Below are 24571 nucleotides of genomic sequence, written 5' to 3' on the forward strand. Positions count from 1 at the left end.
TCCGTGTCCCGTGCATTGGGGGCACGTTAAGGATTCCCTGGTGGTCAAAATTAAGCCGGAGTCCCCCACTACGGCGTGCCTCACAATAAAAGCGTGGTATTGGCACGTAAAACACCAGAATACAATACAATACAAAAATACAAGGATGTTGACAATGTGTTGTCATGAGGCTTATGCAACCGTCATACATTGCGAACACGAAGTGACCATGATCAAATGTGAGGCCAGGAGTACTTCCGAGTAATAGCTGTAATGGACGTGCCCTTAATTGTTCTACTGTACGTCAAATAATAACGAAAATTTAAACTAAACATTCACAATTCTTTATTGAGCCGTCATTGTTGCACTTAAAGCAACCTTCTCGTGACGGAATAAGCACCAGCGTCTTTTGAATACTCCATTCATTGTTCGTACTAATTTTACATAATAATTTGATTGATATCTATCTATCTATCTATCTATCTATCTATCTATCTATCTATCTATCTATCTATCTATCTATCTATCTATCTATCTATCTATCTATCTATCTATCTATCTAATCTTGTTTACTTGCTTTCTTTCTATTTCTTGTCCTTACAGGCCTTCTTTCCATAAAGTCAGACATACGAGAATACAGGCAGTGCTCTTTTCGGCGTTTCGCGCACTTAACCGACGGCGCTGTACTATATAAATTACAGGGTATATAATAGCATAATATGTGTAAGAAAAAGCGTTTTGACGAACTCCGTCGCTGAGTAGAAAAAAAGAAAAAAATAAGTGCGCTTTAAAGAGTGGTTTTGTTGCTTTAAGAAGACGAGCCAGCCTGGGAAAAAAAACAAATGTTCGACTTCCATAAGTACACCGAAATAAGAAGAATACGCATACGTCACCGGAAGAGCCCACCATAATATAATAGGAGGTATCACAGAAGCACAAATCCATTTACATCAATAAATATATTACATGCTTAAGAGTGCCAGGATAGTAAGAAAGTCTATACAGGCGAGCGCACCATTGAAAAGATTTAATTGAATCCAAAAGCTAAAACTAAGGCGAGACACACCGCTGCATATCAATAACGATACCAGCGCTTAAGAATCCCACCACCGGGCCTTGCTGTTTGATAAGCAAGAAGCACGCGGGTCTCCCTAATTTCAAATTGCAAGTTTTGGCAAGCGATGGGCTTCCCTGCAACAAACGAGGCACTTGACTCGTGTGCACAGAAAGCGTTTGCATTACGAACGAGGCGCACAGCTGCCTCTGTGCTTCTCCGGTTCCGTTAAGTGCGCGTAAGCACCATACGAAAGCAATTGGACCCGGCTTCTTGTTCAACGACTCTAGCGCTCGCGCAAGGAGCAACACCGTTGGAGGAAATGGTCGGCACGATACTTGCATCCGTTCTGGGTTAACGAAATAGTACGAAGGAACGCCGCGATCGTGCTACTTACTCAACCGTTAGGTGCAACGTTGTAAGAAGCTAGGGATATAAATTCCGCTAATGGGAAATTCGTTCCTCCGTGTTCAGTTGGCGCTTCTGGGCACGGACGTCTTGAAAGGTCTGCACGAGATTCTGGTCCTGTAGTGTACTTGATTAGAATATCCACGGATCAGAAACCGAAAACGTCAAGCGTGTAGCATGATAGAAGCATTTATTGAGTGGCCCGTACTTTGGTTATCACGCCTTGGGCTATCATGACTGGTCGGTGCACCGTCGCCAGCTAAAGCGCGCGCGCGATTTCCTGTATCGCAATCAGCTTAATCTGGGCCAGTTAGCTCGGCAATGGTATCGGAAACAATGGCGCGAAAAGACACGTACATATAGAGATACAAACATATCGGGATATGAAGAAAAAGAAATACCGTCTTATAAGCATGCTAGAGTCAAGCATACTCTGTCACGTGAAAGATACCGTACATCATGTAAAGGAGGCAGGCGACGTGTGTATTAACCGCCGCATAGCTCGGACATGGTGATGGCCCAGGTTCTCTGCCAAGGAGCTGACAACCACGAGCTGGCACGGCTTCTGTCAGATAAGAACGTGCTCTTTTTTCTTCTTTATTCTAAGACATATTATAGTGAAGTCACGACCTTGACGCGCCTGTGTTCAAGAATGCGCCACAACTGTAGCGTTGTTGGCGCCTTTATTAGTTTGCGCTGTTTTGTTGTTTTGTGTCTCTCTGCCCGTGCCTTATCGCGCTGTTGTTCCCAAGGCTTTCTGTAGTTGTCAGCGGCACCAGCTCCCGCAGAAGTGTACGGTTTTAGTGTAGGGTCGTTTATGCCTCCCAAAAATACGGGAGAGTTCTGGCGCGTCAGACAGCCATATAGAAAGCTCGGCATGAACACATCTGCGTGTCTTCAGCCTATCTGCAGATCTAAGCAGTTTTCGCTATTGTAGGCTTAGCGGCGAGCCGGGCGTCCGCGTGCATTCCTCGACGATGGGGCCACGTTGAGAGCGCCTGAATCACGTCCGCTCGTTCGAACAAACTGGGCAGGCAGCAACGCATCGCTATGTGGGCGCCGCATTGTGCGCACGTGACGACTGCTGCGGGAGCAAAGCGGCGCTTACGACCGTCCCGCGCCGAAACCTGGCGCGCGAGAGCACGGTCTGCGTCGCGGTGGTGCCTGCGGTGGCGCCGGGCAGTTCACATGCCGATCGCGTCTCGGGGCGGCCGCGGCGTGCGCCTCCTCTATCGGCCTCATCCGCGGTGGAGCGGGACACGACTGTGCAACAAACTCTCTCTCGGGCCATCGACCGTTTCCTGCTCCACATTTACTTTCTCTGTTGCCTAAAGCACTTTCAGTTGTCGCCGCTCCTGCGGCCACCATCGCACACGCTGCCGATGCCTGGTATTCATGCGAACTGACAATCTTGCCGAGTGGGTCGTTTATCTGTTTTTTTTTTCTCATAGTTTAGCCCGGCGTTGGGGATTAAAATATATTTTGGGGTTTTACTTGCCAAAACCACGATGCGATTATGAGTCACACCGTAGTGGGGGACTCCGGAATAAATTGTACCACACGGGGTTCTTTAATGAGCACCCAATGCACGGTACGCAGGCGATTTTGCATTTCCCCCCATCGAAATGCGCCCGCCAAGGCCGGTTTTCGATCCCGCTTCCGTGGACTTCGCAGCTCAACGCCAAAGTCTCTACGCCCCCACGGCGGGTTGGCGTTGGGAACGGTTGTTTAATTGTCGCAATCTTTATAATCCGTGTGCCAGCTGTGTCGTTTATGTTTATTTACCTTAATTTTTTTTTTTCATACCCGGAGGGACCTTCCGTTCTTTCGTTCTGTTCTGCAATACATTGTTCTTTCTCAGTGTTCTTGGTATGAGGCACGTGTGTAATTCGTGGGTCGGTAAAGGCGTCGGGTGTCATGTAGGGAAAACCTTGAACACTCTACAAACTCGATTTCTTTGCTCGTGTGTGTGTACGTTGATCGCTGAACAGCGATACTGCGGCTCTGTCCAGCACTGGCCCCAGGCGCCTCGACGGCTTCACCGTCATGCTGAGGTGCTGTCAGGCGAAGCTGATATTATGGCTGTCGCGGCTGCTGTTCGTTGCCGCTCATCTATGGTCAGCTGAAGCTTGTCCCCAGCGCTGTAACTGCCTCGAACTACAGGTATGCGCTTCCTCTTTGTTCTACGACAACGACCTATACGAGCGGTTATCAGCATTTGAATGGAGTTTAGGTCAAAAATTGTTATTCGACATCGCCGACGAGGTCTCGACTCTGTCTAATTATATCCGATGCAAGGAAAAGGTGCCATCCGTCCGAGTGTAGTCCTACGGAGTAAACTTGGCCTAACGCTACCCAGCACTCGCTTAGCCCAATCATCGAGCACGTTATGGGAGCACGACAGGCTGATCTCAGTCCGTCGGCTCCTCTCTATCCTCTCTCGTCGCGTTCGCGTGGATGTCGCGCGTGTTCAACTGCCGCCCGGCGCTGACGTAGTGATGGCCCAGGTGCTGTGCCAAGAGGCCGGCTACCGGGAGCTGCCAGCGCCCGTTCCTCGCGCAGCCGTGGCGCTGCTGCTGACCAGCAACCAGCTCGAGCGGCTGGCCACCGACAGCTTCCGCGGCCTCGTGCGGCTGCGCAAGCTCATCCTGGACAACAACCGCATACAGGCGCTGGCGCCGTTCACTTTCCGCGGGCTCGCCGGACTCGACGAGCTCAGCCTGCAGAACAACCCGCTCACAGTGCTCTCGCAGCAGGTATGCGCACTAAAAATTGTAGCGCCCATAAGCTTGCTCGTTTGTCTCACGTGTAACACCCTCGCACTTGAGGTGTGTAGATCGAACCGCTGATGGCGACAAATTAAGTTTTCTTTTCTTTTGCGACATGTTGTGGCAGGTAAACATAATGATAGCAGCGACAGGCGGCACGAAAACTGCATGAACTAAACTTTAATAGCTATTGCCGTCGAACTTTTCGGTGCGCACCAGGTGTTCATAATTGATGCACAGTTTTCGGGTTCGGCTTCTCTCATCGCAAGTACGGCTGTTTAGGCTCGCTCTCATGTACAGGAAATGTCTTTATAACCTTAAGGGCGAGGGTGTCAGCCGTGGGGCATACCAGCATTTGGCTTTGACTTTTGTGTCTCTATGCGTCTTGTATAATCTGTGTGTTTTGTTTCTTCTTATCTATATACGCCAGCTCACCTTGGACTGCATTGTGGCCTCGTGTATATGTTCGGAACTCATTGTACACGTACTTGTCGGGACTCTGTATTGTGTGCAGTGCAGCCTGTCCTTTCCTTTTGCCTCTGTATGTTCCAGTGTGTCTATAAGACATGTGGAATCCTATCGCTCTGTTTTTCGAACCTACGACTTAATTTCTTGCTTTAGAATATTCGTTTTATTATCGCTGTTACCATTACGTGGAATCTAGTAGCCGTCACCATTATACCGGGCGACTAAATCTTTATTTTATTTTATTTTCAATTAAAAAAAGCTGCAACAATTAGGGTTCATATGTATAGGGCTTCGCCTAAACGATATTGGTATGCAAGTGCAGTGTATTGAACGTCGAGTTGCAAACTGAGCATTAAAGAGTCGCAGATTTGCGGAGAACATTGTCCGTGGTCTGTGCACTATAGTGTCGCCGTTTTCGGCGTGCCGGAAGGATGTCGCCGGTACTGCTTTTCCTGCGCGTTTCACATACTGATATTTAGCGCGACGAACCTATATGAACGGGTGAGACGGCAAGATCGCGAAAGGTCTTTGTTTTGTATTCTTTCGCCGCCACAACGACCGCCGTCCCGAAGTAGACAAGCAGCCGATCCTTCAAATGGCGAGAGCACGCTTCAACTGGCTCGTGACCGCACGCGTCACACGCGGCTGAGCGCAGTCGCCGCGGTATAGACCCGTCAAAAATTTCATTTCAGGTTACCGTTATTCTTTTGCTGGAAGAAGTGTACTTGACCGTCTTTTTTATTTTTTCAACGCGAAAGAGGATCATAACGTAATTTGAAATAGAAAAGGCGAAAAATGCGTCTGTCAGTGTCAGACGTTTGAGAAACTGCGAGTTTGGCCGTGGTTGCACGACACCCCTCCCCCCCCCCCCCCCCACGCCCGCCCCTTCCCCATTATTCTCAAACACCGGATTCCACCGGACCAACGTTACTTGATGTACAGCTCGCCATAGTCGCCTGTCCAAGACGCAGAGTTTTCTATTCTACCTCAACATTACGGAAAGGGGCATTCCCCTATACGTCACCCCAGCGTCCAATGCATGACGCTGTAGCTTTTCTTTTTCTGGCTTTGCAGTATGCGTCGGTTCTCTAAGTTTAGTCACTATCATTGCGCCCATAAATTGTTTGTACCATTATGAAAGTTTGCATTTGTACTGTTATAGTCAGAAAAATAAAGAAGTGCCTCGCTATTCATTTTTTTAAATGTGATATCATGAAGTGCTTCGAAACTACAGAGCCTGAAACGAAATCCAAGCTGAGTAATTGCACTTTGCAATAGTGAAGTAGAAACGCAAGCTACTGCGTCATAATAATTCTGTATTATATAGCTTAAGCACAAATTGTAGGTCACCCTACAATTAAGTGTAAGGATCCCTGTACGCTTAACTCCCGATTAGTCTTGATTTTACTTGTTATTACAAGTTATACTTGGTGCTTGTCCCGTTTCGTAAACCCTCTTGTCTGAATCCTCTTAATTGTGTGTCTTCGAGATGAACAAAAACGCAAAACCTTACTTGCGATAGCAAGGTAGGTTGAATATTTGCACTGTATTAATTTATTCGCATTTATTTATTTATCTATTTATTTATTTATTTATTTATTTATTTATTTATTTATTTATTTATTTATTTATTGACAGCGTTCGGGCATCCTAAACATACAGCAGCGCCCCGAGAGACTGCGTTTTCGAATGTCTTTGCGTTCGTTTTTGATCACACGTGGCATCGCTCTCTGTCGCCTAAATTCATCCAGCCGTGCTTACGACGGGCATGTCCGTCACGCAGTCGCTGTCCGGCCTGAGCCGGGTGCGAATGCTGCAGCTGGGCTTCAACCGCATCGCTCGCGTGGAGCCGATGGCGTTCGCCGGGAGTAGCGACATCGGCAGCATCTCGCTCGAGGGCAACCCGCTCGCGCTGCTTCGCTCGCGCGCTTTCGCCAACCTCAGCCGGGTCGGCTCGCTCAGGCTGCCCAGGAGTCTTGCCGCCATGGAGGTGAGCGTGCCTTCCCCGCTGAGCCAACGTGTTGCCCATTGCTCGCGCACGTTTTCAGTCTTCATCCGAACTGTCCAGCTTACAAGAGGGAGCTTGGACGCCGTGTCGCAGAAAATCCGGCGTCGACGTTACGCGTCTAGCGTCGGTTGTTGTTCCGGTAACGATAATTTCGAACCACGCGTAGCCAACCACGCCGGCCCTCCATGTAGCGCAAGGAAGTTAGTGAACTAAATGAATTTCTCAAGGTCAAATACGTCATCAAAATCGTAGAATACGACTTGCACACAACCCACACATGATAACGTCGGACTGTAATTTGAATATACGAGAAAACATAATTTTGTTGCGCGGAAACTCAAAATACAAACCCCTTTTCCAGCGTTTCTACTATTCATAGAGCACCCATGGCCTCCGAGATTTGCGCGCACCGGCGTGCGCAAATCTCCAACGCCATAAAGCTGCGCGCCCGCTTTCTTGCAACACCTCCAGATGTCACTCGCCTCCGCCGCATCAATAGGGGTTCAGAAAGTTTGGTTATAGGAATCCATCGTGCTATTTTTCTTTTCTTTCTTAACATTGGTAGGGCATTAGGCAATATAATAACAACAGCTTGGTGGCGCAACCCACCACCCCGTCCCAAAGGGGACGCTTATAGCATCCATCCATCCATCGATCGCGGCCCACGCAACAGTACGCGCATAGAATAAAGAAACAACTTTGTACGCGTTTGTACCACAAAGCTCGCCTTCATGCATAACGTTCGCTGCCAGCATTTCCCGGCAGACATTACGGTTGCATAAGCTACAGTTGCCGGGAAGCGTGAGAAGCAGTCAGGGATCTTTGAATGCTGTCGTGTTCCACTCTTAAAGTCGAAGCTCAGGCGTCCTCCAATTTTTTCTATTTTTTTTTTTATTTTTTCGGAGGCATCCAGCTGTTCAGTTCAGGCCGACCCGAGATTTTCTGGGAGTGTTCTCTTGGTACCCTGTCGTTCCCAAATCTGCCAGCAGCCGCATGCCCGGAGAGCGCAGTCGTGTTGAGCGCTGGATAACTTGCAGCTAAATACAAGTCACGCGCTCCGTCTTCTCTTAAGTACCTCCCGTATTTCTGTTCCGGTTCCTGGGCAAAATTATTGATGAAGGATGATCGTGCTCGTGTTAGACATTGTCGTTTCAGCATACCGCACTATAGCTCACTTATAAGAACGGCTCGGCTTATTGCTCTCTGCGCGTCTTTACCGGTAACATGACGCTTCTGAAATGAGTGAACGCCAGTTCACTGACCAGATCCTGGCGCAGTACTACTATAACCCACACTAACCCGTACGCTGCTGTTGAGGCGTTGAAGCTACCTCCCCTTTCCCCCCTCAATCCCGTGATTTCTTTACCAAGCATTACTCTATACTGGCTGCCCCTCCTTTCAGCCTGACGCCTTTGCGGGTCTGCGCAACGTGAGCCTGGTATCCCTGGAGGCCCCGCGGCTGCAGCGGCTGCCTCAGTTCGCCTTCCGGGGTCTGGAGCACGCCGGCGAGCTGCTCATCCGGGACGCCGAGATCGGCCTCATCGACTCCGGCGCCTTCGCCGGCCTCAGCCACGCACGCCGGGTCACGCTCGAAGGCTGCACCGTGGAGGCGGTGCGGGCGGCCGCGTTCGCCGGCATGCGAGCCGTCGGCCAGCTCAGGCTAAGCGCAAACCGCCTCGGCAGCGTGCTGCCCGGCGCCCTGGACGCACTCGACCAGGTTTGTGCGCCTCAATCGGTCGAAAAATAAACTGTGCGAAATATCTCTTTTTTTCTCTCTCTCGTTGAAGCTCACTGTCTCTGTAGGCTAAAAAATTGTTGCTTTCGGTTGAAACCATGGACTATGCAGAGGTGTTTTTTGGGTTTTTTTTGTGTTTTTTAACTTTTGCAAATTACGCCTCCACATTCCTAAGGTACCGCTTAATAATCCGTAAGGATTATCTTTTCACTTATGCAACAATCTACCATTGTGGAGAAGCCGACTATATAGCTGTTGTGCTACGTACATTACAAACAAACAAACAAACAAACAAACAAGTCAATAAATAAATAAATAAACAAATAAATAAATTGATTTATTTAATATAGGTAACATATAGGTAGATTTACAATCTATGTTGGGATTCGATTTCAACTGTAGTTTCAATAATGGGAAATTAAATTCCTGATGTGGTTCTGATATTTCGTCTACATCCTGCGTTTGCAGGGATGGGCTTGCAGTACACATATTCAGTCATCTGCAACTACGTACTCGCTGTGGTGCATTCGTAATGGCTTTCGTGCGCGCGTAATTCCGTGTTTGCGTGTTCTCTCTCTTTCTCTCTGAGCACAATGAACAGATGAACCTTGTAAGACGAACATACGAGCAAGCTGTAAAAGTTTTCTTCACCTACACAAAGACCACAACACATAGAAACAGTCATAAAGGTCACTGCTTATCCTTGTTACGCGCTACTAAGCCAGCGGTCGCACTTTCACGCATTTTGTGTACTAACGCGGTGGCAACGGTGAGCGCACAAAATTTCACACCAGTCGGTAAATTCATTCTCATCACGTTATATGTCCTTTAGCTGGAGGATACTCTGACTGAAATGCATCGCTGAGAAAGAATAACTACTGACAGACTCTACAGCAAAAAGCTTGCCGTAGATGACAGCTTAACTTGCACTTTTACGCACTAAGCTTCTATTACCCGCCGTGGTGGCGTAGTGGCTTCGGCGTTGCGCTGCTATGCCTGAGGTCGCGGGCTATGATCCCGGCCATGGCGGCCGCGTTTCGATGGCGGTGAAATGCAGAAACGCCCGTGTGCAGGGCATTGGGTACGTTAAAGAACCCCAGGTGGCCAAAACTGGTCCGGAGTCGCCCATACCGGCGTGCGCCTCATAATTATGTGGTGGTTCCGGGACGTAAAACCCCAGAATTAAATTTTTTTAACTAGGCTGCTATTCTTCGCCGACCCCTTGAATATTTCTGCTCCTGTACCGCCCGTAAGCGTTCCCTGTATACCCACAAGATTGAAACTGCAAAGGGGTTAAGCACTCTTAATGTTACGCATTCTTACTTCGTCACAATCCTTCTTTTTTAATTTTTTTCATTCGTCACGCTATCCTTACCGTCGTTCATACTTGTTCTGCCATCCGTTGAATGCATTCGTCGCGTTTTCTTCTGTTCTTCACGGTTCTCCATATCTTTATCACGCGAGAATAGTACAGATGAAAACTCATAACTGAGGTCCACACGTGTCGTCCTTACCCCCCTCTTCTGTTTATGCTGATTTCATAGTAGTTAGTATGCACTCACCGAAATAGCGTTATAACTGCACTGCGCATGCGCAGAATGCACCCTAATGCTGCTCCTTTTCTTTGGGGACCAATGTTTGCTGCCAACTGCGATGATGATGATGATGATGATGATCTTATAAATAAATAAATAATAAATTTTATTTCCGCCTCAAAGATACATGGACAGAGGAGCTGCAGAAAAAGCTGTAAAAATACAGCTTGACAAAGCCGCAGCCCCCATTTTACAGGCAACAGCAGAAGACAAACAACGACTCAACTTCAGGTGTCGTATAAACGAAACAAAAGAACAAAAATGTAATGCTATACATCGCAAGAGCACTTCAAGCGTACTGAGTAAACACAGGGATAAAAAGATTGTTATTACATATCACACTCTCATACATGAAATATGAGATACAGAAGCAAAGACTTATTTTGGCACAACTGAGGATGAAAATTGTTCGGAGCTACCTTCTATATACATCCTACGCAATACCTTATGAGTACAGGTGAATAAGTCAAAATGTGCAGATGTATAAGCGTTCAGAAGGGAAGGGAGTGTGAATTGCAAACGTTCTTGCCCGGAGTTTAGGCGTGCTGTTGGCACGATCCATTGTTCGGGTTGTCTGAAAGGGTAACTTGTGGTTTTCTCTTGCAAGTTTGCCAATCGTCGAATATGGTTTGTACCATTTTTTATTTCTGTTTTGTAAGAAATGCTCAACCGGTATCGATATAATTCATAGATTTGGACCACACCGGCTGCAAGAAAGAGACCTTTGCTGGGTGACCCATAGCTAACATTGAAGGCGTAGCGAAGGACCCTTTTCTGCAGCATGTGTATTTTGCGAAGACAAGAATGTGTTGCAGTTCCCCATACAAGATGACAATAATTTACGTGAGAATAAAAAAGTGCGTTATAAAGAGTTAGTTTGAGTGACGTCGGAAGAATGTGCCGTGTGCAACCAATCATGCCCACTACTCTAGGCAGTTGTTTGACAACGTGAGTTACATGGTGTTCCCATGACATGGTTGAAGAAAATATAACTCCAAGGCATTTAAAATGATTACCTATTTCTATAGGTCGAGAATTATATAGAATATAACTGTGAATAGAAACCGGCTTATTTTTCGGGCGAAATATTACGGCTTTTGTCTTCTTTTCATTCACGCGCATATCATTAGATTTCGACCATTTTTCCAGCGTGACCATTGTTGTATTGCAAGACACTATTAGATCCTGAATGTTTTTCCCAGCAAAAAAAAATACTCGTGTCGTCAGCGTATATGATGAATTTGGCATTTTTGTTAATGTTAACAATGCCATTAAGGAATATATTGAAAAGAAGTGGGCCTAACACGCTGCCTTGAGGGACGCCAGAAAATATAGGTTTTACCTCTGATAGTACATTATGTAAGCTAACTGCTTGTTTTCTTTGCGAAAGATATGATTTTATTAACATTGCAGCCTGGCCTCGGATACCATAGTACCATAACTTCTTTAGGAGTAATTCATGATTCACCAAGTCAAATGCCTTTGAAAAATCTACAAATATACCTATTACGAAAGCTCTGTTATCAAACTGGGACAGAATATATTCTTTTTGATGTAGAAGTGCTAGCTCAGTTGATTTATTTTTGCGAAAACCGAACTGACACGGAGTGAGCAAATTACATTGGTCAATAAATTTAGTGAACCTGGAGTGCATAACTTTTTCTAATGCTTTAGAAAAAACAGGAAGTATGGATACAGGTCTATAATTACCTAAGTCATTTTGGTCGCCCTTTTTAAATAAAACGGTTACTTTGGCGGTCTGCATTTTTTCTGGAAAGGAAGATGTAGTTAAGCAGAGGTTGAATATGTGTGTAACTGCGGGGGCTACAATATCAGCAACATATTTTACTGGTCCTATCTGAAGGTCGTCAATGTCTCGGCATCTGCTATTCTTTTGGCTTAATAATACTGACACAACTTCCTCTCTTGTAACAGGTTCTAGAAACATTGTTTTATCGTTACGACAGTTTATGTACTCACATGCATCTGAAAGCGATCCATAGGTTGGCATTTGCGTAAAAAAATCATTAAAAGCATTAGCCAACTCAATTCCAGTTAAATCATTGTCATTAATCTTCAACCTTTGTACGCTGGCATGGGATTGGTTGCGTTGCAACAAAGAGTTGAGACGGGACCAAAGTAAGTCATGACGACCCCTTTTAATGTCCAAAAATGCAGAGCAATAGTCCTTTCGAGCGGATCGTAATTTCTTTGTTAATTTATTTCGGAACTGCTTGAACGCCTTCAGATTATCAGCCGTGCGTGTCGTCAGAAACGTTCTATATAACTTATCTTTCATTTTTATTTCTTGGCGCAAGGCAGGAGTGATCCAAGGTTTACGACTCTTACGGGACCGCTGATATGTCTTATTGGGAAAGTGAAACTGGTAGATTTGTTTGAATATATCAAGGAATTGGTTATAAGCATCATTTGCATTATCCAGCTCAGCAATCCGCGTCCAGTCAACTTTGTTAAGGGCATTTCTGAAATCCTCCAGTGCAACTTCTGTTATACACTGGTAAGTGAAAGCTTCCGGTTGCTTTGAAGTTCGCGCTGGCACCTCCATACAGAAATACACAGGCAGATGGTCGCTGACGGGGCACGATAATACACCTGCCTTAAGTTTCGGGTGGCATAAATTGGTGATGAACAAGTCTAAGGTGGATTGACTTTCAATAGTTATTCTCGTTGGGATTTCAATTACGTTGGTGAAAGCGTTTGAAGCCAACATAGTGCTAAATTCTCTAGTATGGTAATTATCACTGTACATGTCAATGTTAAAATCCCCTCCAGCAATAAGCAGGTATCCTCCGTCTGCTACAAACGATAAAAAGTGATCATAAAACTTCAAGAAAACGTCTATATCCCCATTGGGTGGGCGATAACAAACGGAATAGATAACTTTCCCCACAGACAGTGATATGACCTCGTAGTGTGGTGTGATCATACTGTATGAGTCAAGCATTTCACCATTTTCGTTCATATCCAGTAGAACTGCCACTCCCCCACCAAATCTTTATTTCCATCGTAATATTGATAGGGAACTTTGACTCTTAGCCAAAGCTTCATGCCTTCTTGCACTTCGTTTTTTTCCGGACGTGTTGCACCCGCAGGCGTCCGTGGGTCACGTGCTGCTCTCGGGCAACTGGCTGCCCTGCGACTGCCGCCTCCGCTGGGCTCCCGAGTCGCTGAGGCGGCGCGGCTTCTGCTCGTCGCCCGCGCACCTGCTCAACGCGTCGGCCGCCCAGGTGTCGCTGGACACGCTGCCGCGCTGCCTGCCCGAGCACTTCGTGCCGCACTCGAGGCCCGAAGCCCCTCCGCTGTCGGGCCGGCAGCAGACGAGCGGCGCCGCGCCGCGACTCCGACCCGGTTCGCCAAGCGCGCACCTGACCGCGCTGGTCCCGCTGCTGCTCGTCGCCGGCTCCCGGTTGCAGCGCCTCGTCGCCACAACGTCGTGCCTCCCGCAATGCAATCTCTGACAACCTGCGCCACAATTTGGCCGTGCGCGCAAGGTGCGCGCCCCACCTACGGGCATCCGTCGCGTCCCCCGCGGGCGCTTCAGCAGTGCTGGCTGCAGTTGTGCCCTTATACGCAAAGCGAGTGGTCACCGCAAGGAACCCCTCACACAGATACGGCAATTTCTGAAGTGCATGGCTGGCCCAAGGAGACTTGTGCGCCAGCTTCGATATCTTATTTTTGTTCATGTTTCATATAAGCGCTCAGCCATGGTATATACACGTATACCTGGCACGCCAGCATCCCGTTTTGCTGGATTAATTTTCGTTTTTTTTTTTTTTTGACGCTTCAATATACTATCGAGTATGTTTACAACTTTTCTAATAACGCTTCAATATAATCTTGAGTGTGGAAATTTGAAACTTGCCCCGGGGTGATTAACGATTCTGGACCAGTTATTTTCCTTATCGCACTTCGTCAGAGCGGAAGTCTCCCTTATCATCAGGTTCGGCTAGCGCTTAAGAGGAAGCTTTGGCTTGGGCCCCAACTCCGACGCGGCCTATTCAAATACATGTAAAACGCAAAAACGTTTTCCTGGGATAACCCCTGGGCCAATTTTAATGGAATTTGTTGCATTTGAGAGACAAAGTTAAATTCCAGTGACTGTTGGAAGCAGAATTTCGATCTGGTCCTGAATTTTGTTAAAAGAATTTACAAACATCCGCAAGTTTTAAAACTATAGAAGCACGAAGTTTACAGATTAATATCTCTACATCCAGAACAGATATCGCGGTTTTGTAAACGGCATCCATTAGAGCATTAATAGAGGACAAATTCTGTGTGTCATATTATATCTTACGTGAATTTATTACGTTGTGTACAAGGGTTCTGCAAAAGCTGTATTTCAATATTACTAAATTTTCTTAGATTCATGTGTAACATATTAATTTTGTCTGCTTTAGATGTACTATTAGGTGCAATTCACAGAATTGTATTATTTCGTTGCTGAGCTACAGAGTTGTAAACTTGATAGTTTCGTGTTTTTTTTTTTTACCTTCGATTTTAGCCAATTTTTAATAAAAGAAATTACGACCTAAATAAAAAATTCGAAACCAACAGTCACTAGATTCTAAGGTTCTTTTTTTTTGTTAATGCAACGAACCTCGTCAAATTTGCTGCAGTGGTAGAGGAAGCTTTATAGCTCGGGTGCTCCTATGTAAATACATGTAAAAGGAGAATTCCTTTTTCTCGACAACCATTGCGTCAAATACGACGAGGTTTGTCGCATTTAAAAGAAAAGCTTAAAACCTAGTGACTGTGTGTTTCAAATATTTAATTGAAATTGTGATTTTTTTTATTAAGAATTAGCAAACATCGAAAATTTTCAAGAAACGAAACTATCAAGTTTACAACTAACCCAGCAACGAAAAATAATAATACCATTCTGTGAAGTGCAGCTAATAGTACGTCTAAAGCGGACAAAATTGATATGTAACACATGAATCTAGAAAATTTAGTAATATGCAAATGAGCTTTTGCAGAACCCTTGTAACCAACGTAAGAAATTTACGTAATATATAAAATTATACATCGAATTTGTCCTACTTGAATGTTCTAATGGATGCCGTTAACAGCACCGCGATATCTGTTTTTGATGCAGAGATATCAGTTTGTAAACTTCGTGCTTCTATTTTTTTTTTCAAACCTTCGAATTTTTGAAAATCTTTTTAACAAAATTCAGGACCTATATCGAAATTCCGCTTCCAACAGTTACTATAATTTAAGTTGCTCTCTCAAATGCAACAAATTTCATTAAAACCGGCCTAGGGGTTACCTCAGAAAAACATTTTTGCGTTCTACATGTATTTGAATAGGCCGCGTTAGAGTTGGGCCCGGGCTAAAGCTTCCGCTTAACTGTGGATGACAAAGAAATAGAATCGAGCGAAATGAATCATTGCATGCACTATGCCGGCCTTAGTGCTAACAATAGGTTCACGTGCTCTTTTATCCTCTAGCGTTCATGGCCTTAAGAAATTACACCTGTTTTGCCATATACGAAGGCGAATCAAATTCTTTGTCCCTATGTTTTATTAGCCAAAATAAGGTACATACAGGTAATTACAAATATACGTACTATTCTACGTACCTTACACTATTTTTCCACATAGTCCCCACCGGTTCAGACATGTGTCTCGTGGCTTAGTAGACAATATGTATGATCACTTGGCGCAAACAAGGAAGGACGGAAGGTAACAAGGGGAGCGCCACTAAGCAATATGAACCGACTAGCCCAGCAACGTGTTCTTCTGGATGTGTCCCATCGCAGCACTAAATTTGAGATGCCCCTGTCGTCAGTCAGCGACGCACACGGCCTGCCTGAAAAGTCTTCACGGCCTTTTGCGAACTCGCAACACCACCGCCTCGCACTTCTCAAAGTGCGACACCTTTCCCCACACGCGGGCTGCATTTCCCTGTGGATTTCGATAAGCGTGCGTCCCTTGCTCCTTAGAGAACCAATCACACTTCGTTGCTCGTACGCTGTGGCACATTGTTTCTAGTACACAGCAGCCGTGGACGTGTGAAGCACAACCGCCATCTTAAACAACTGACAGTAGCGCTGTACCATGGAGCTACCGGCAAATAATACCGGGCCGGTCCAAGAAAGGTCGGCTGCTGGGAATGGATATGTTGAATTTGTATTTACAGCTGTAATTTGGCAAAAAAAAAATACGGGCAAGGACTTCGTGATTCGCCCTCGTATTACAGACAGAAAAAGCAGTTGTTGCGCTTTCTGACCGCTGCTTCTTTTCCCCTTTTCCGTTTCTTTATTTATTATTTTTAATTACCCCCTAGATGTTTTGCAGTTTCTATAGCTTTCCTTTGTCAAAGTACCCAAATTGTTGGAAGCATGCTCGTGGCGTGGAAACTGAACTAATCACGCTGCTTGTAAAGCAATGCGTTTCATGCGGCTCCTTGGCGAAAATTTTTGCTCAACCGCTCAAACAAGTGTACAACGATTTTGCGTTGCGCAGTGCTAAGTCATTTCGCCGACATTAGTACACTTGCTCGTGCACATTGTGCAGGAAACATTGTCCCAAGAACCAATGTGACACTCCAGTAGTGACAGTAAGGCAGGAAGTTGGGCTAGTTGGAATGGAGGCACATAATTTAAAACAGTGCGAAAGACTACGACAACACCAAAAGGTGGACACAGGATGAGCGCAGTCAAACTACTAAAATTTATCAAGAACAGCGCAACGCAAAAACTAAAAACGCCACCAGCGCATGAAGAATACCAAGTAACGCCATGGAATAAATTGCGGCAAGCCTCCTCTTTCTGTTGTCGCCGTCTATCGCGCTGACTTGAAGTGTGCAGCGATGCGTTCTTGTTTCTGACACGTTCTTGCCTCATGCAGTCATGATGGAATCCTTCAGGCCATTCCGCATGTCTCACTAGTAAGCGTGCGCACCTTTATTGCCCCCAACCCAGCGTGTACTATGCTTCACAAACTCGGAGGGCGTGTATATAGGTTGCAATGCGCAGGAGGTCATCCCCAGCTCGGTCGACGGAGTGCAACGGGCGTCACTTGGACTTTGTCATCCGAGCGTCCGGGTGATGTGCATTCTGCAGCTGGCCCGGACGAGCGACGAAATACTATCTTTTTTGTTTCCGCGCGGTTCAAGAATATAAATGATGTTGATGTTGGTCTGGCTCATTCTTCGTAATGAGGATACGAACGTTCGTTGGGGCTCTGATCAGGGTGCACCATAAAGAGGCGTGTCTCCTTTTTATATTCTAGTTATGGTTATGTTTATGTTCGCACGCGCTTTCACGTGCGAGCGGGCTGCGTGACCTTGTAACGTGTCACCAAAAAGAAAAAAAAGCGATCGGAAGGATCAAGTGACGGCACGAACAGCAGGCTTTCGAGCATGCATCACTTCTGAGTCTTCGATACGCAAAACCTCAGAGTTAACGTAAATCACAATAAATAATCCTCGTTATAACGAAGTCATCGCATAATGGGAAACGGACTTCGTAACAAGCGAGTTTTAGTTAAAAGTAAAGAATCTTTAAACGCGAGGGAGTTCCAGAAACTTTCGTTAAACAAAACCGCACTCGATAGCGGCGATACGACGGTGCAGAACTTCTACTGATACCTGCCAGTAGTTGCCTCGTTTGTCGACTATCATCACCTGACTCAGTCCCAAAGAAGTTGTTGCCACGTGGCAGAGCGGCTTCGTAGTGATTTTTGCCTCTCCAACTTCATTAAAAAAAATAATAAAGCAGAAGGAAAGCGTCATTTCACCACGTATGATGCACTACAAGTAATCCGGTATGAAATACATGCAGTGCACTCAGAATCTTGAAAAACTTAAAATACAGTGATTTCGTTATAACGAGGATTTACCGAACTTATAAAAAATGAATAAAGCCACGAGGTGCTCGGGGATGGATGGATGGATGGATAGAACTTTATTGGATCTATTTAAATGTGGTTGGGCCCCTAGACGTCCGAGAGCCCCCTGGCCGACATCTCTAGGCAAGCACGCGGTCCACCAGCCAGAGCTGGTCATCCGAGCAAGTGGCCCGAAGAGCGGCCTCCCACGAGGAAAAGGAAGTGTTGGGAATAGGCTCTACCGCCATGGGCGTGGGGCAGTTCCACAAACCGAGGAAACAATCTGCCCGGGGCGCTCAGCAGGTGGTAAATTGTGGATTATGGAGACCAGGGTAAAATAAATGCGCCAGATAGGGAGAAATAAATGCTTTGGTCTAGATCTGGCGCCAGATTGAACCCTGATGGTCGGTAAGGGAATGCTCGTGGACATTGCTATGAACTGTGTTTCGCTTCTGTCATATAAGTACTCCATTCTAATTTCTTATTTCGTGCTCCGAGTATATCGGCCAAACACGTACAAAGTGGGTATGTGCCAAAGGATGTCTTTAAACAACGTGTGAAAGTTTATTTAATTTCCTTCTTTCGTGTTGTGTTTACACGATGCGAACCTCCTCGCGGCTGCTCAGCGCGTCGCAGAAACGCTGATCGGGACACGTCGCGCCCAGTTCTGCGTTTTCCTTTTCTTTCTTTTTCTTTTTTTGTTATCCCGTGACGCTCGTTACTTTGTTTGCATAATGGCAGCAATTCAACGTTGTTGGTGATTGGCATTGCAACTGCTACAGCAACGGATGAAAATCGCGGCTCCGCAAGACTTGTTTGGTGCTGGTGCTGCCATCTGGAGATGCGACACTCATCTACACTACGGCTAGTACATTGTATCAAAGCAAGCGGGTAGCACTGGCGGATTGTCGGAGCAAATAATGGCAACGGTTCAACAAGCTGGTTCTGTATTCCGTGATTCAACGTTGTTGGTGACTGGCATTGCAACGGCTGCAGCAACGCCAAATGAAAATCGCGGCCCCACATGCCACACGACTAGTTTGGTGCCGGTGCTGCCATCTGGAGATGCGACGCTCATCCACACTGCGGCAGGTACGTTGTATCAATGCGAGAGTGCAGCAGTGGCGAACCGAGCAAGTGGACGGTCTGGACAGGAGCAACCGGTGTAAACGCTTTTCCCCTCTCCGTTTTACGCTTTGCGTTCCTTATTCCTTATTAACTTTTGATCACGCAATATCAGATAGAGAAATTTGAAATAAATAAATGTGGAGCGAAATAAAGACTTGGTCCGATTAGACTGCGGCCACGGAGCAAGATACTTTGCTTCAGAAAAACGTTGGACGGAACAAACTAGCTTGTTCTGGCGTGTCATGCTAGCGCGTTCTTCACGCAGCAACGTAATATATCACAACTAGATCAACTGAATCGACAGCCTAGGTGTTGTGTGTCCTATAGTGTCCTCGTCATTAGAACTCTGCTGAATGGGAAGATATCAAGAAAGCTGCAAAACAACGGCGCCACCGCTATTTGCGTACCGAAACGTTCCCCTCTGCATTGTTACGTTTCCGTTTATTTGTGAACTGTGCTAAGCCACTAGTATACTGTTGGTAGACCCTTCAGTTTCGCTTATGGCACTGTTTATATTCGTGTGAACCTTCCCGTGAGTACGGTCACGGTAAACCTACGTGTGTTCAGTGGACCCGGGGCGGTGGCCCGCCGCGACACGCCTTGCTCTCTCTTTTTCAAGCAACGAAGCACAATTTGACCCTCGTGGCTTGCTTCAGCTTAGAGTTTGTTCTTAGTTTGTTTGTTTTTAGCTAACCACTAATTATATTAATTTCTTTTTGAAATATCCAGAGTATTCATGTGCGCCACACAACTTCCAATTCAACACGAAATCACATCGTAAGCGCATATTTACGTGTTTATTTTGTATTAACAAGCAGAAAAACAGAAGTGTGCGTTTTTAAAATTATTTCAAGAAAGAAAACTTCTCAGAGATAATTGTACGGAGCAGACAGTCTTCGTCAGATTAATGTTAAGCTTAACATCATAAAAATAAACGTGCACATAAAAGAAGAAATGGAATCTGAGCATGTATAGAAACACCTGTAGCGATGTGCTTATGAATGTGTATGCACAGCGTATGCATAGCCACGTGCGGTGCACATTGGATACGTAGCTGCATAGGTATATACAAGGGTATTCATTATCCGCATACTTAAGTGAAGCTGAATTAAGCACTTCGAAAGGAGGAAGCTTCAAAAGAAGAGGAAAATGAAGAGCCAGAAATAGTATAGGCTACTAGGCGAAGAAAAATACAGTTTCAGTAAAACGTGTGGTATTGTAAGGGAACTTTCATGAGGAAATTAAAGAACAGATTTATGCTAATCCGCCACTGTCCGCTAGCGCAGTCGTCATCGGTGGGGAAGTACAGCAGTTACAAATAGCGCTACGCAGCTATATCTGCGAAACGACTTCTCAAGTGCGACATCTCTAGCGTAGTCAGTGCATAGTTTCACTCTTCCACTCAGCAAAAGGCACCCGGCTCCTCTTTGCTTTTTTAACGAATAATTATTCGCCACATCAGCACCCCTTTTCACTGCCTACAGCAACCTGAGCGCTGCAACCGAAGTGGTTCGCATCACCCCCCCCCACCCCCCCGACACACACACACACTTTAGACGCCACTGCTTTGTGTTTCTCGTTATTTGCCATACTTTTATGTATTCTTTTTTTATTCTATTTCCTTTTATATGTTTTGCAGGTGCACATAATCTCCCACAGTCTCCAGGCCATAGTCACATTCCTATTATGTATTTAGTTCTTCTTTTTAAATAATGTTCAATTGTACTTCTCCCATGTACACTCCTAGAAACAAACAAAAAGATCAATGATAAAAGATATCAGCAACGCGTCGCAGTCGCAGTGAGAAGTGGAGTATTATAGACACCGGCTTAAAACGTAAGTGCGTTCAGTCTTCAGCGGTAACAGGACGACTTTCGACCCACTGAACCTTGGATACATGGCAGTTGAACACGAAAGGAGCCTAAAACATATAAGTGAATGGTATTACAATAGTGTGCTCGGAGAGTTGGTACATATATAAACGATATCGAAAAAGAAATAATATGTATAAGGAAAGGAAAACGGCTCACTAACAAAATATCTGCTGTCTATCTATGCGCGTCGGTGCGTCAACGGTACGTATAAGGGTCAACGTATTTGTGGATTGAAACGTTTATAAACATCTAAATACTTTCAGCGGCGTTAGTTCTTACGCAGTGAAACCTGGTTATATGTCGAACGCGGACACCGCGCCTGTGCCCAAAATTGAACAAGTGGAACTACCGTGCTTATACGTGTGTTAGGCTCGTTATTAGTGTAAGCTATGTAGTACATCCTGTATAAAGCTTTACACAGTATATGCATAATTCCTTTATAACAGCAAAAAATGTCTCTTTCGATCCGCATATATGTTAAAAGTGTCCGAGATGGTTTGAAAAAGGCGATAGTCTTTCGTTTTTAACGACAATGCGCTTATCTCATTCGCCTTTCGAAATATAGTTTTCGGACCAATTCTTCTAAACTTACTTATTATTATTTATTTATTTTTTCACACTCCGCGCCATGTTTCTTTCAAGTTTCTTGTCTCTCACGTTCAGGGCACAAAATTTTCTGTCATTCCGCAGCCAGACTAACCGCACTCCGTCGAGGCATTTGCTTTAAAGGCCCGACACTGAATTAAGTTAAGCTGAATGGGTAAATCACACTTGCAGTGCAGAAAGGCACAAAAACGAAATTAGACCGGGAATTAGAACTGAATGTCTATTAATTCGATCTAAATCTTGGCCTACCTTCCAATATTGGGCATCTGTCCACATGGTATATATTCCATCACTAAAGGAAAACAGATGTTCGCGCGTTACTCTTCGTGACATCATGAGGTTCGGAAACGTCCGCTCACGACTGGTTGATAGTTATCAATAAACGAGCATTACGCGTTGTAGGCTAAAGGAAATGGATTCAAGCTAGCGCGTTCTGAACATTTTTTGTGAAGCAAAATGGCCGGACATGCGGAAAAACTTTGAAGTCCATGACGTCATACTAACGTAAGCACAGGTACTGGCGTGCAGTCGAGTGCGAATGCTTCGATGCGTGCTGTGGTGTGGAGAAGCCAAGAACAGAGGGCGTAGCTTGTTGGGAGCAGTGCGTTCCCGAAAGTCACGAAGACAGTGTCGAGAAAGAGGCCGATTTCCCGGGGCATACATGAACCGACGGTGCAAGCATCATGCAGCGTAGGAAAATTATGGCCTTGAACGATGTTTCACAAGGAAAGCCAATGCTGCAGTTATGTCTTATCACTGAAGGGAAGTGAACACAACATACCTACGGTACGTCTTGTTTGAAATAGACGCTGCAGAGGTCGTGCGCGTATCTCTATTCCGTGCAAGCAGAATAAACGTACAGGCATGGCGCTGCTCGGCATTCGCCGGTGATGGTTCTCGAGGTGAACAGTGGTGGCAGCGGATGCTGCACAGTGAAGTGCTGGGGGACCAACTCAGGGCTGTCCAGAGGGCCCGTGTGACGCAGAGGGGCTCGGCCTCTCTGTACCGACGTGGGAGCGGCCCGCATCAGTCCCAGACTGATCCCTCAGGACCTAAATAAAGTTCTTCATACCATACCATGCGTGTTCGCCAGCCTCCGTGAGGCGGCGCACATCAGCGCAGGTGCGCAGTGCCTGCTAATAAAGACACGAAGACCTGTTACGGAAGTGTCACGGTGACGTGCTGTGATCACACGGCAGCTGATTTATTCCATGACAATTAAGAATCATAATGGCGTATGAGTTACATATTCGCCCCGGCGCTGCTATACAAAGATCGAGTGTTGAAAGGGCAGATCTTGAAGTAGCAGGCCTCTGAAAAAGAAAGAAAAATATGCATATCTGATAAAAGCAACAACGTCGCCATAAGGAACAGAAGCGCCATCAGAAGGCAAAGTGAAGCACAAACACTCGTCTGACGTCTTCGCCCATACACACAAAGATGACTGACATCGCCTTGCTGTGCGATTGAAGTTGAGGGTCTCGAGCCAAAGCTCCAGAACAAAACGCGCAGCTTGCTTCCGTTTAAAGCGCGAAGTGCGCCATCTTGCTTGGACCACGTGACGCGTAGTCTCGCTCGCCTTGAGGGCTTATCAGCAAGGCATTGTTCATCAGTAACACCGCCTTTACAGACTTGAAACGAAGTGTGTCGTGTTTAAAGCTGAGCGTCTGATGAGACTTTAACGCACAGAAACGTAGTGAAAACGTTAGAAGAAAGAATGCCATCAGGTTGCTCGTGTCGAACTTTTCAAAGCCAAGACAATTCACAGGTCTTGCCGTTTTTATGCGTACGGTTTTCGTCAGGTTTACGGACGCCAGAATCGCCTAACGATCTCAGAAATTAAGCGCGTTAGCCACTCATAGCTTTCTTTCAGGTAGGCTGAGCGAAAGCAAAAACTAATTTCACCATTTATTATCAACGACAGCGTCAGATCAACCATGCAGGAAAATTCACACTGAAGCGAGAGACACGGCCGGATACCACCATGCTTGACAGCACTATAGCTCTTAGCGTACGTAAACATTACACACGTTAAACTCGCATAACATCTTACAAGCCATATATAGAAACAAGAGTGAACGAAGTATATATGCGCACGGAGGACAACTCTATTTCTTTACGTATATACGTAAGCAGTAAACATTTACTTGCGCTATTCTAGAACTCTTGGAGCCTCAATCGGACACATCTAATTATGTCCTGAATGATGTGGAATGTTCGGGTCCTTCATGCAATAACAGTGCTATTTTCTATATATAATAGTCATGCGGACTATACAGATCTACGTTGCGCACTGCGTTGTCCGCAAATTAACAGTTATGCCATAGTCCTCAGCGCAGCGGTTCTAGAGGTACATACTTTGGCTCTTCATATTTCCTCCGCCTTTGTCTGTCATTTCCAGTGTCAAGCACATAGTCATCGGTCGATGACCGGCGTGACCACGACGCTGCAAACAGAGGCAGCTGTATATATATATATATATATATATATATATATATATATATATATATATATATATATATATATATATATATATATATATATATATATATATATATATATATATATATATATATATATATATATATATATATATATATATACGTTTGTCTTTTTCAATGTCCTGCATATGTAAACAGCCTAATAGCGCAACGCGGAAGGCCTACGTAAGTCGGGGGTGCATTCGCCGGCCTTACAGTCTATCAGCTGCTTAATCCCGTGTTGAACGCAAACGTAAGCGACGCTCGCTAAAACAAATACCTCAGCACGAGTGCTCGAACGGCTATAGCTGGAACGTCGCAAGGATGTACTTATCAGAAAGTCGATCATTGACATCCCAGAAATAGCCCGCGTTTTGCAAACACTGATGCCCCTTTTCAACTGGTATACGGCCTCCCCGTTTTCACTTACCAAGCATCTACTGGTTGCTTGATTACATATTTTATTTTGCTCCAGCTGCGAGTATTGGATCCAGCAGAAAATTTAGCCATAACGATGCGGTCTGCGCTTCAGTTGGTTCCGTATTAAATGTTCACCACGGAATGACATGGCCACACGCGCTTTTCTTAGGCTGATTTGATAATTAAATAATTAAT

General features: G+C 45.6%; 2 protein-coding genes across 3 annotated transcripts in view; one reads left to right on the forward strand and one right to left on the reverse strand.

The window, feature by feature from the left end:
* The window catches only part of LOC142578813 (uncharacterized), an 87124-nt gene extending 73319 nt beyond the window's left edge, over window positions 1-13805 (forward strand). Inside the window, exons 3-7 of the mRNA XM_075688408.1 lie at window positions 3454-3604; window positions 3949-4197; window positions 6461-6667; window positions 8088-8402; window positions 13129-13805. Of these exons, the coding sequence (XP_075544523.1) occupies window positions 3488-3604; window positions 3949-4197; window positions 6461-6667; window positions 8088-8402; window positions 13129-13494 (1254 nt within the window). The 5' untranslated portion in view covers window positions 3454-3487 and the 3' untranslated portion in view covers window positions 13495-13805. The remainder of the gene's footprint in view (window positions 1-3453; window positions 3605-3948; window positions 4198-6460; window positions 6668-8087; window positions 8403-13128) is intronic.
* An 8829-nt stretch (window positions 13806-22634) lies between these two features.
* The window catches only part of LOC142578815 (uncharacterized), a 116107-nt gene continuing 114170 nt past the window's right edge, over window positions 22635-24571 (reverse strand). For both annotated transcript variants that reach the window (XM_075688410.1, XM_075688411.1), the window contains one exon: window positions 22635-22789. In XM_075688410.1, the coding sequence (XP_075544525.1) occupies window positions 22719-22789 (71 nt within the window). In that variant the 3' untranslated portion in view covers window positions 22635-22718. The remainder of the gene's footprint in view (window positions 22790-24571) is intronic.

This window comes from Dermacentor variabilis, chromosome 4 (genome assembly GCF_050947875.1).
Source record: "Dermacentor variabilis isolate Ectoservices chromosome 4, ASM5094787v1, whole genome shotgun sequence".
NCBI classification, from domain to species: Eukaryota; Metazoa; Arthropoda; class Arachnida; order Ixodida; family Ixodidae; genus Dermacentor; species Dermacentor variabilis.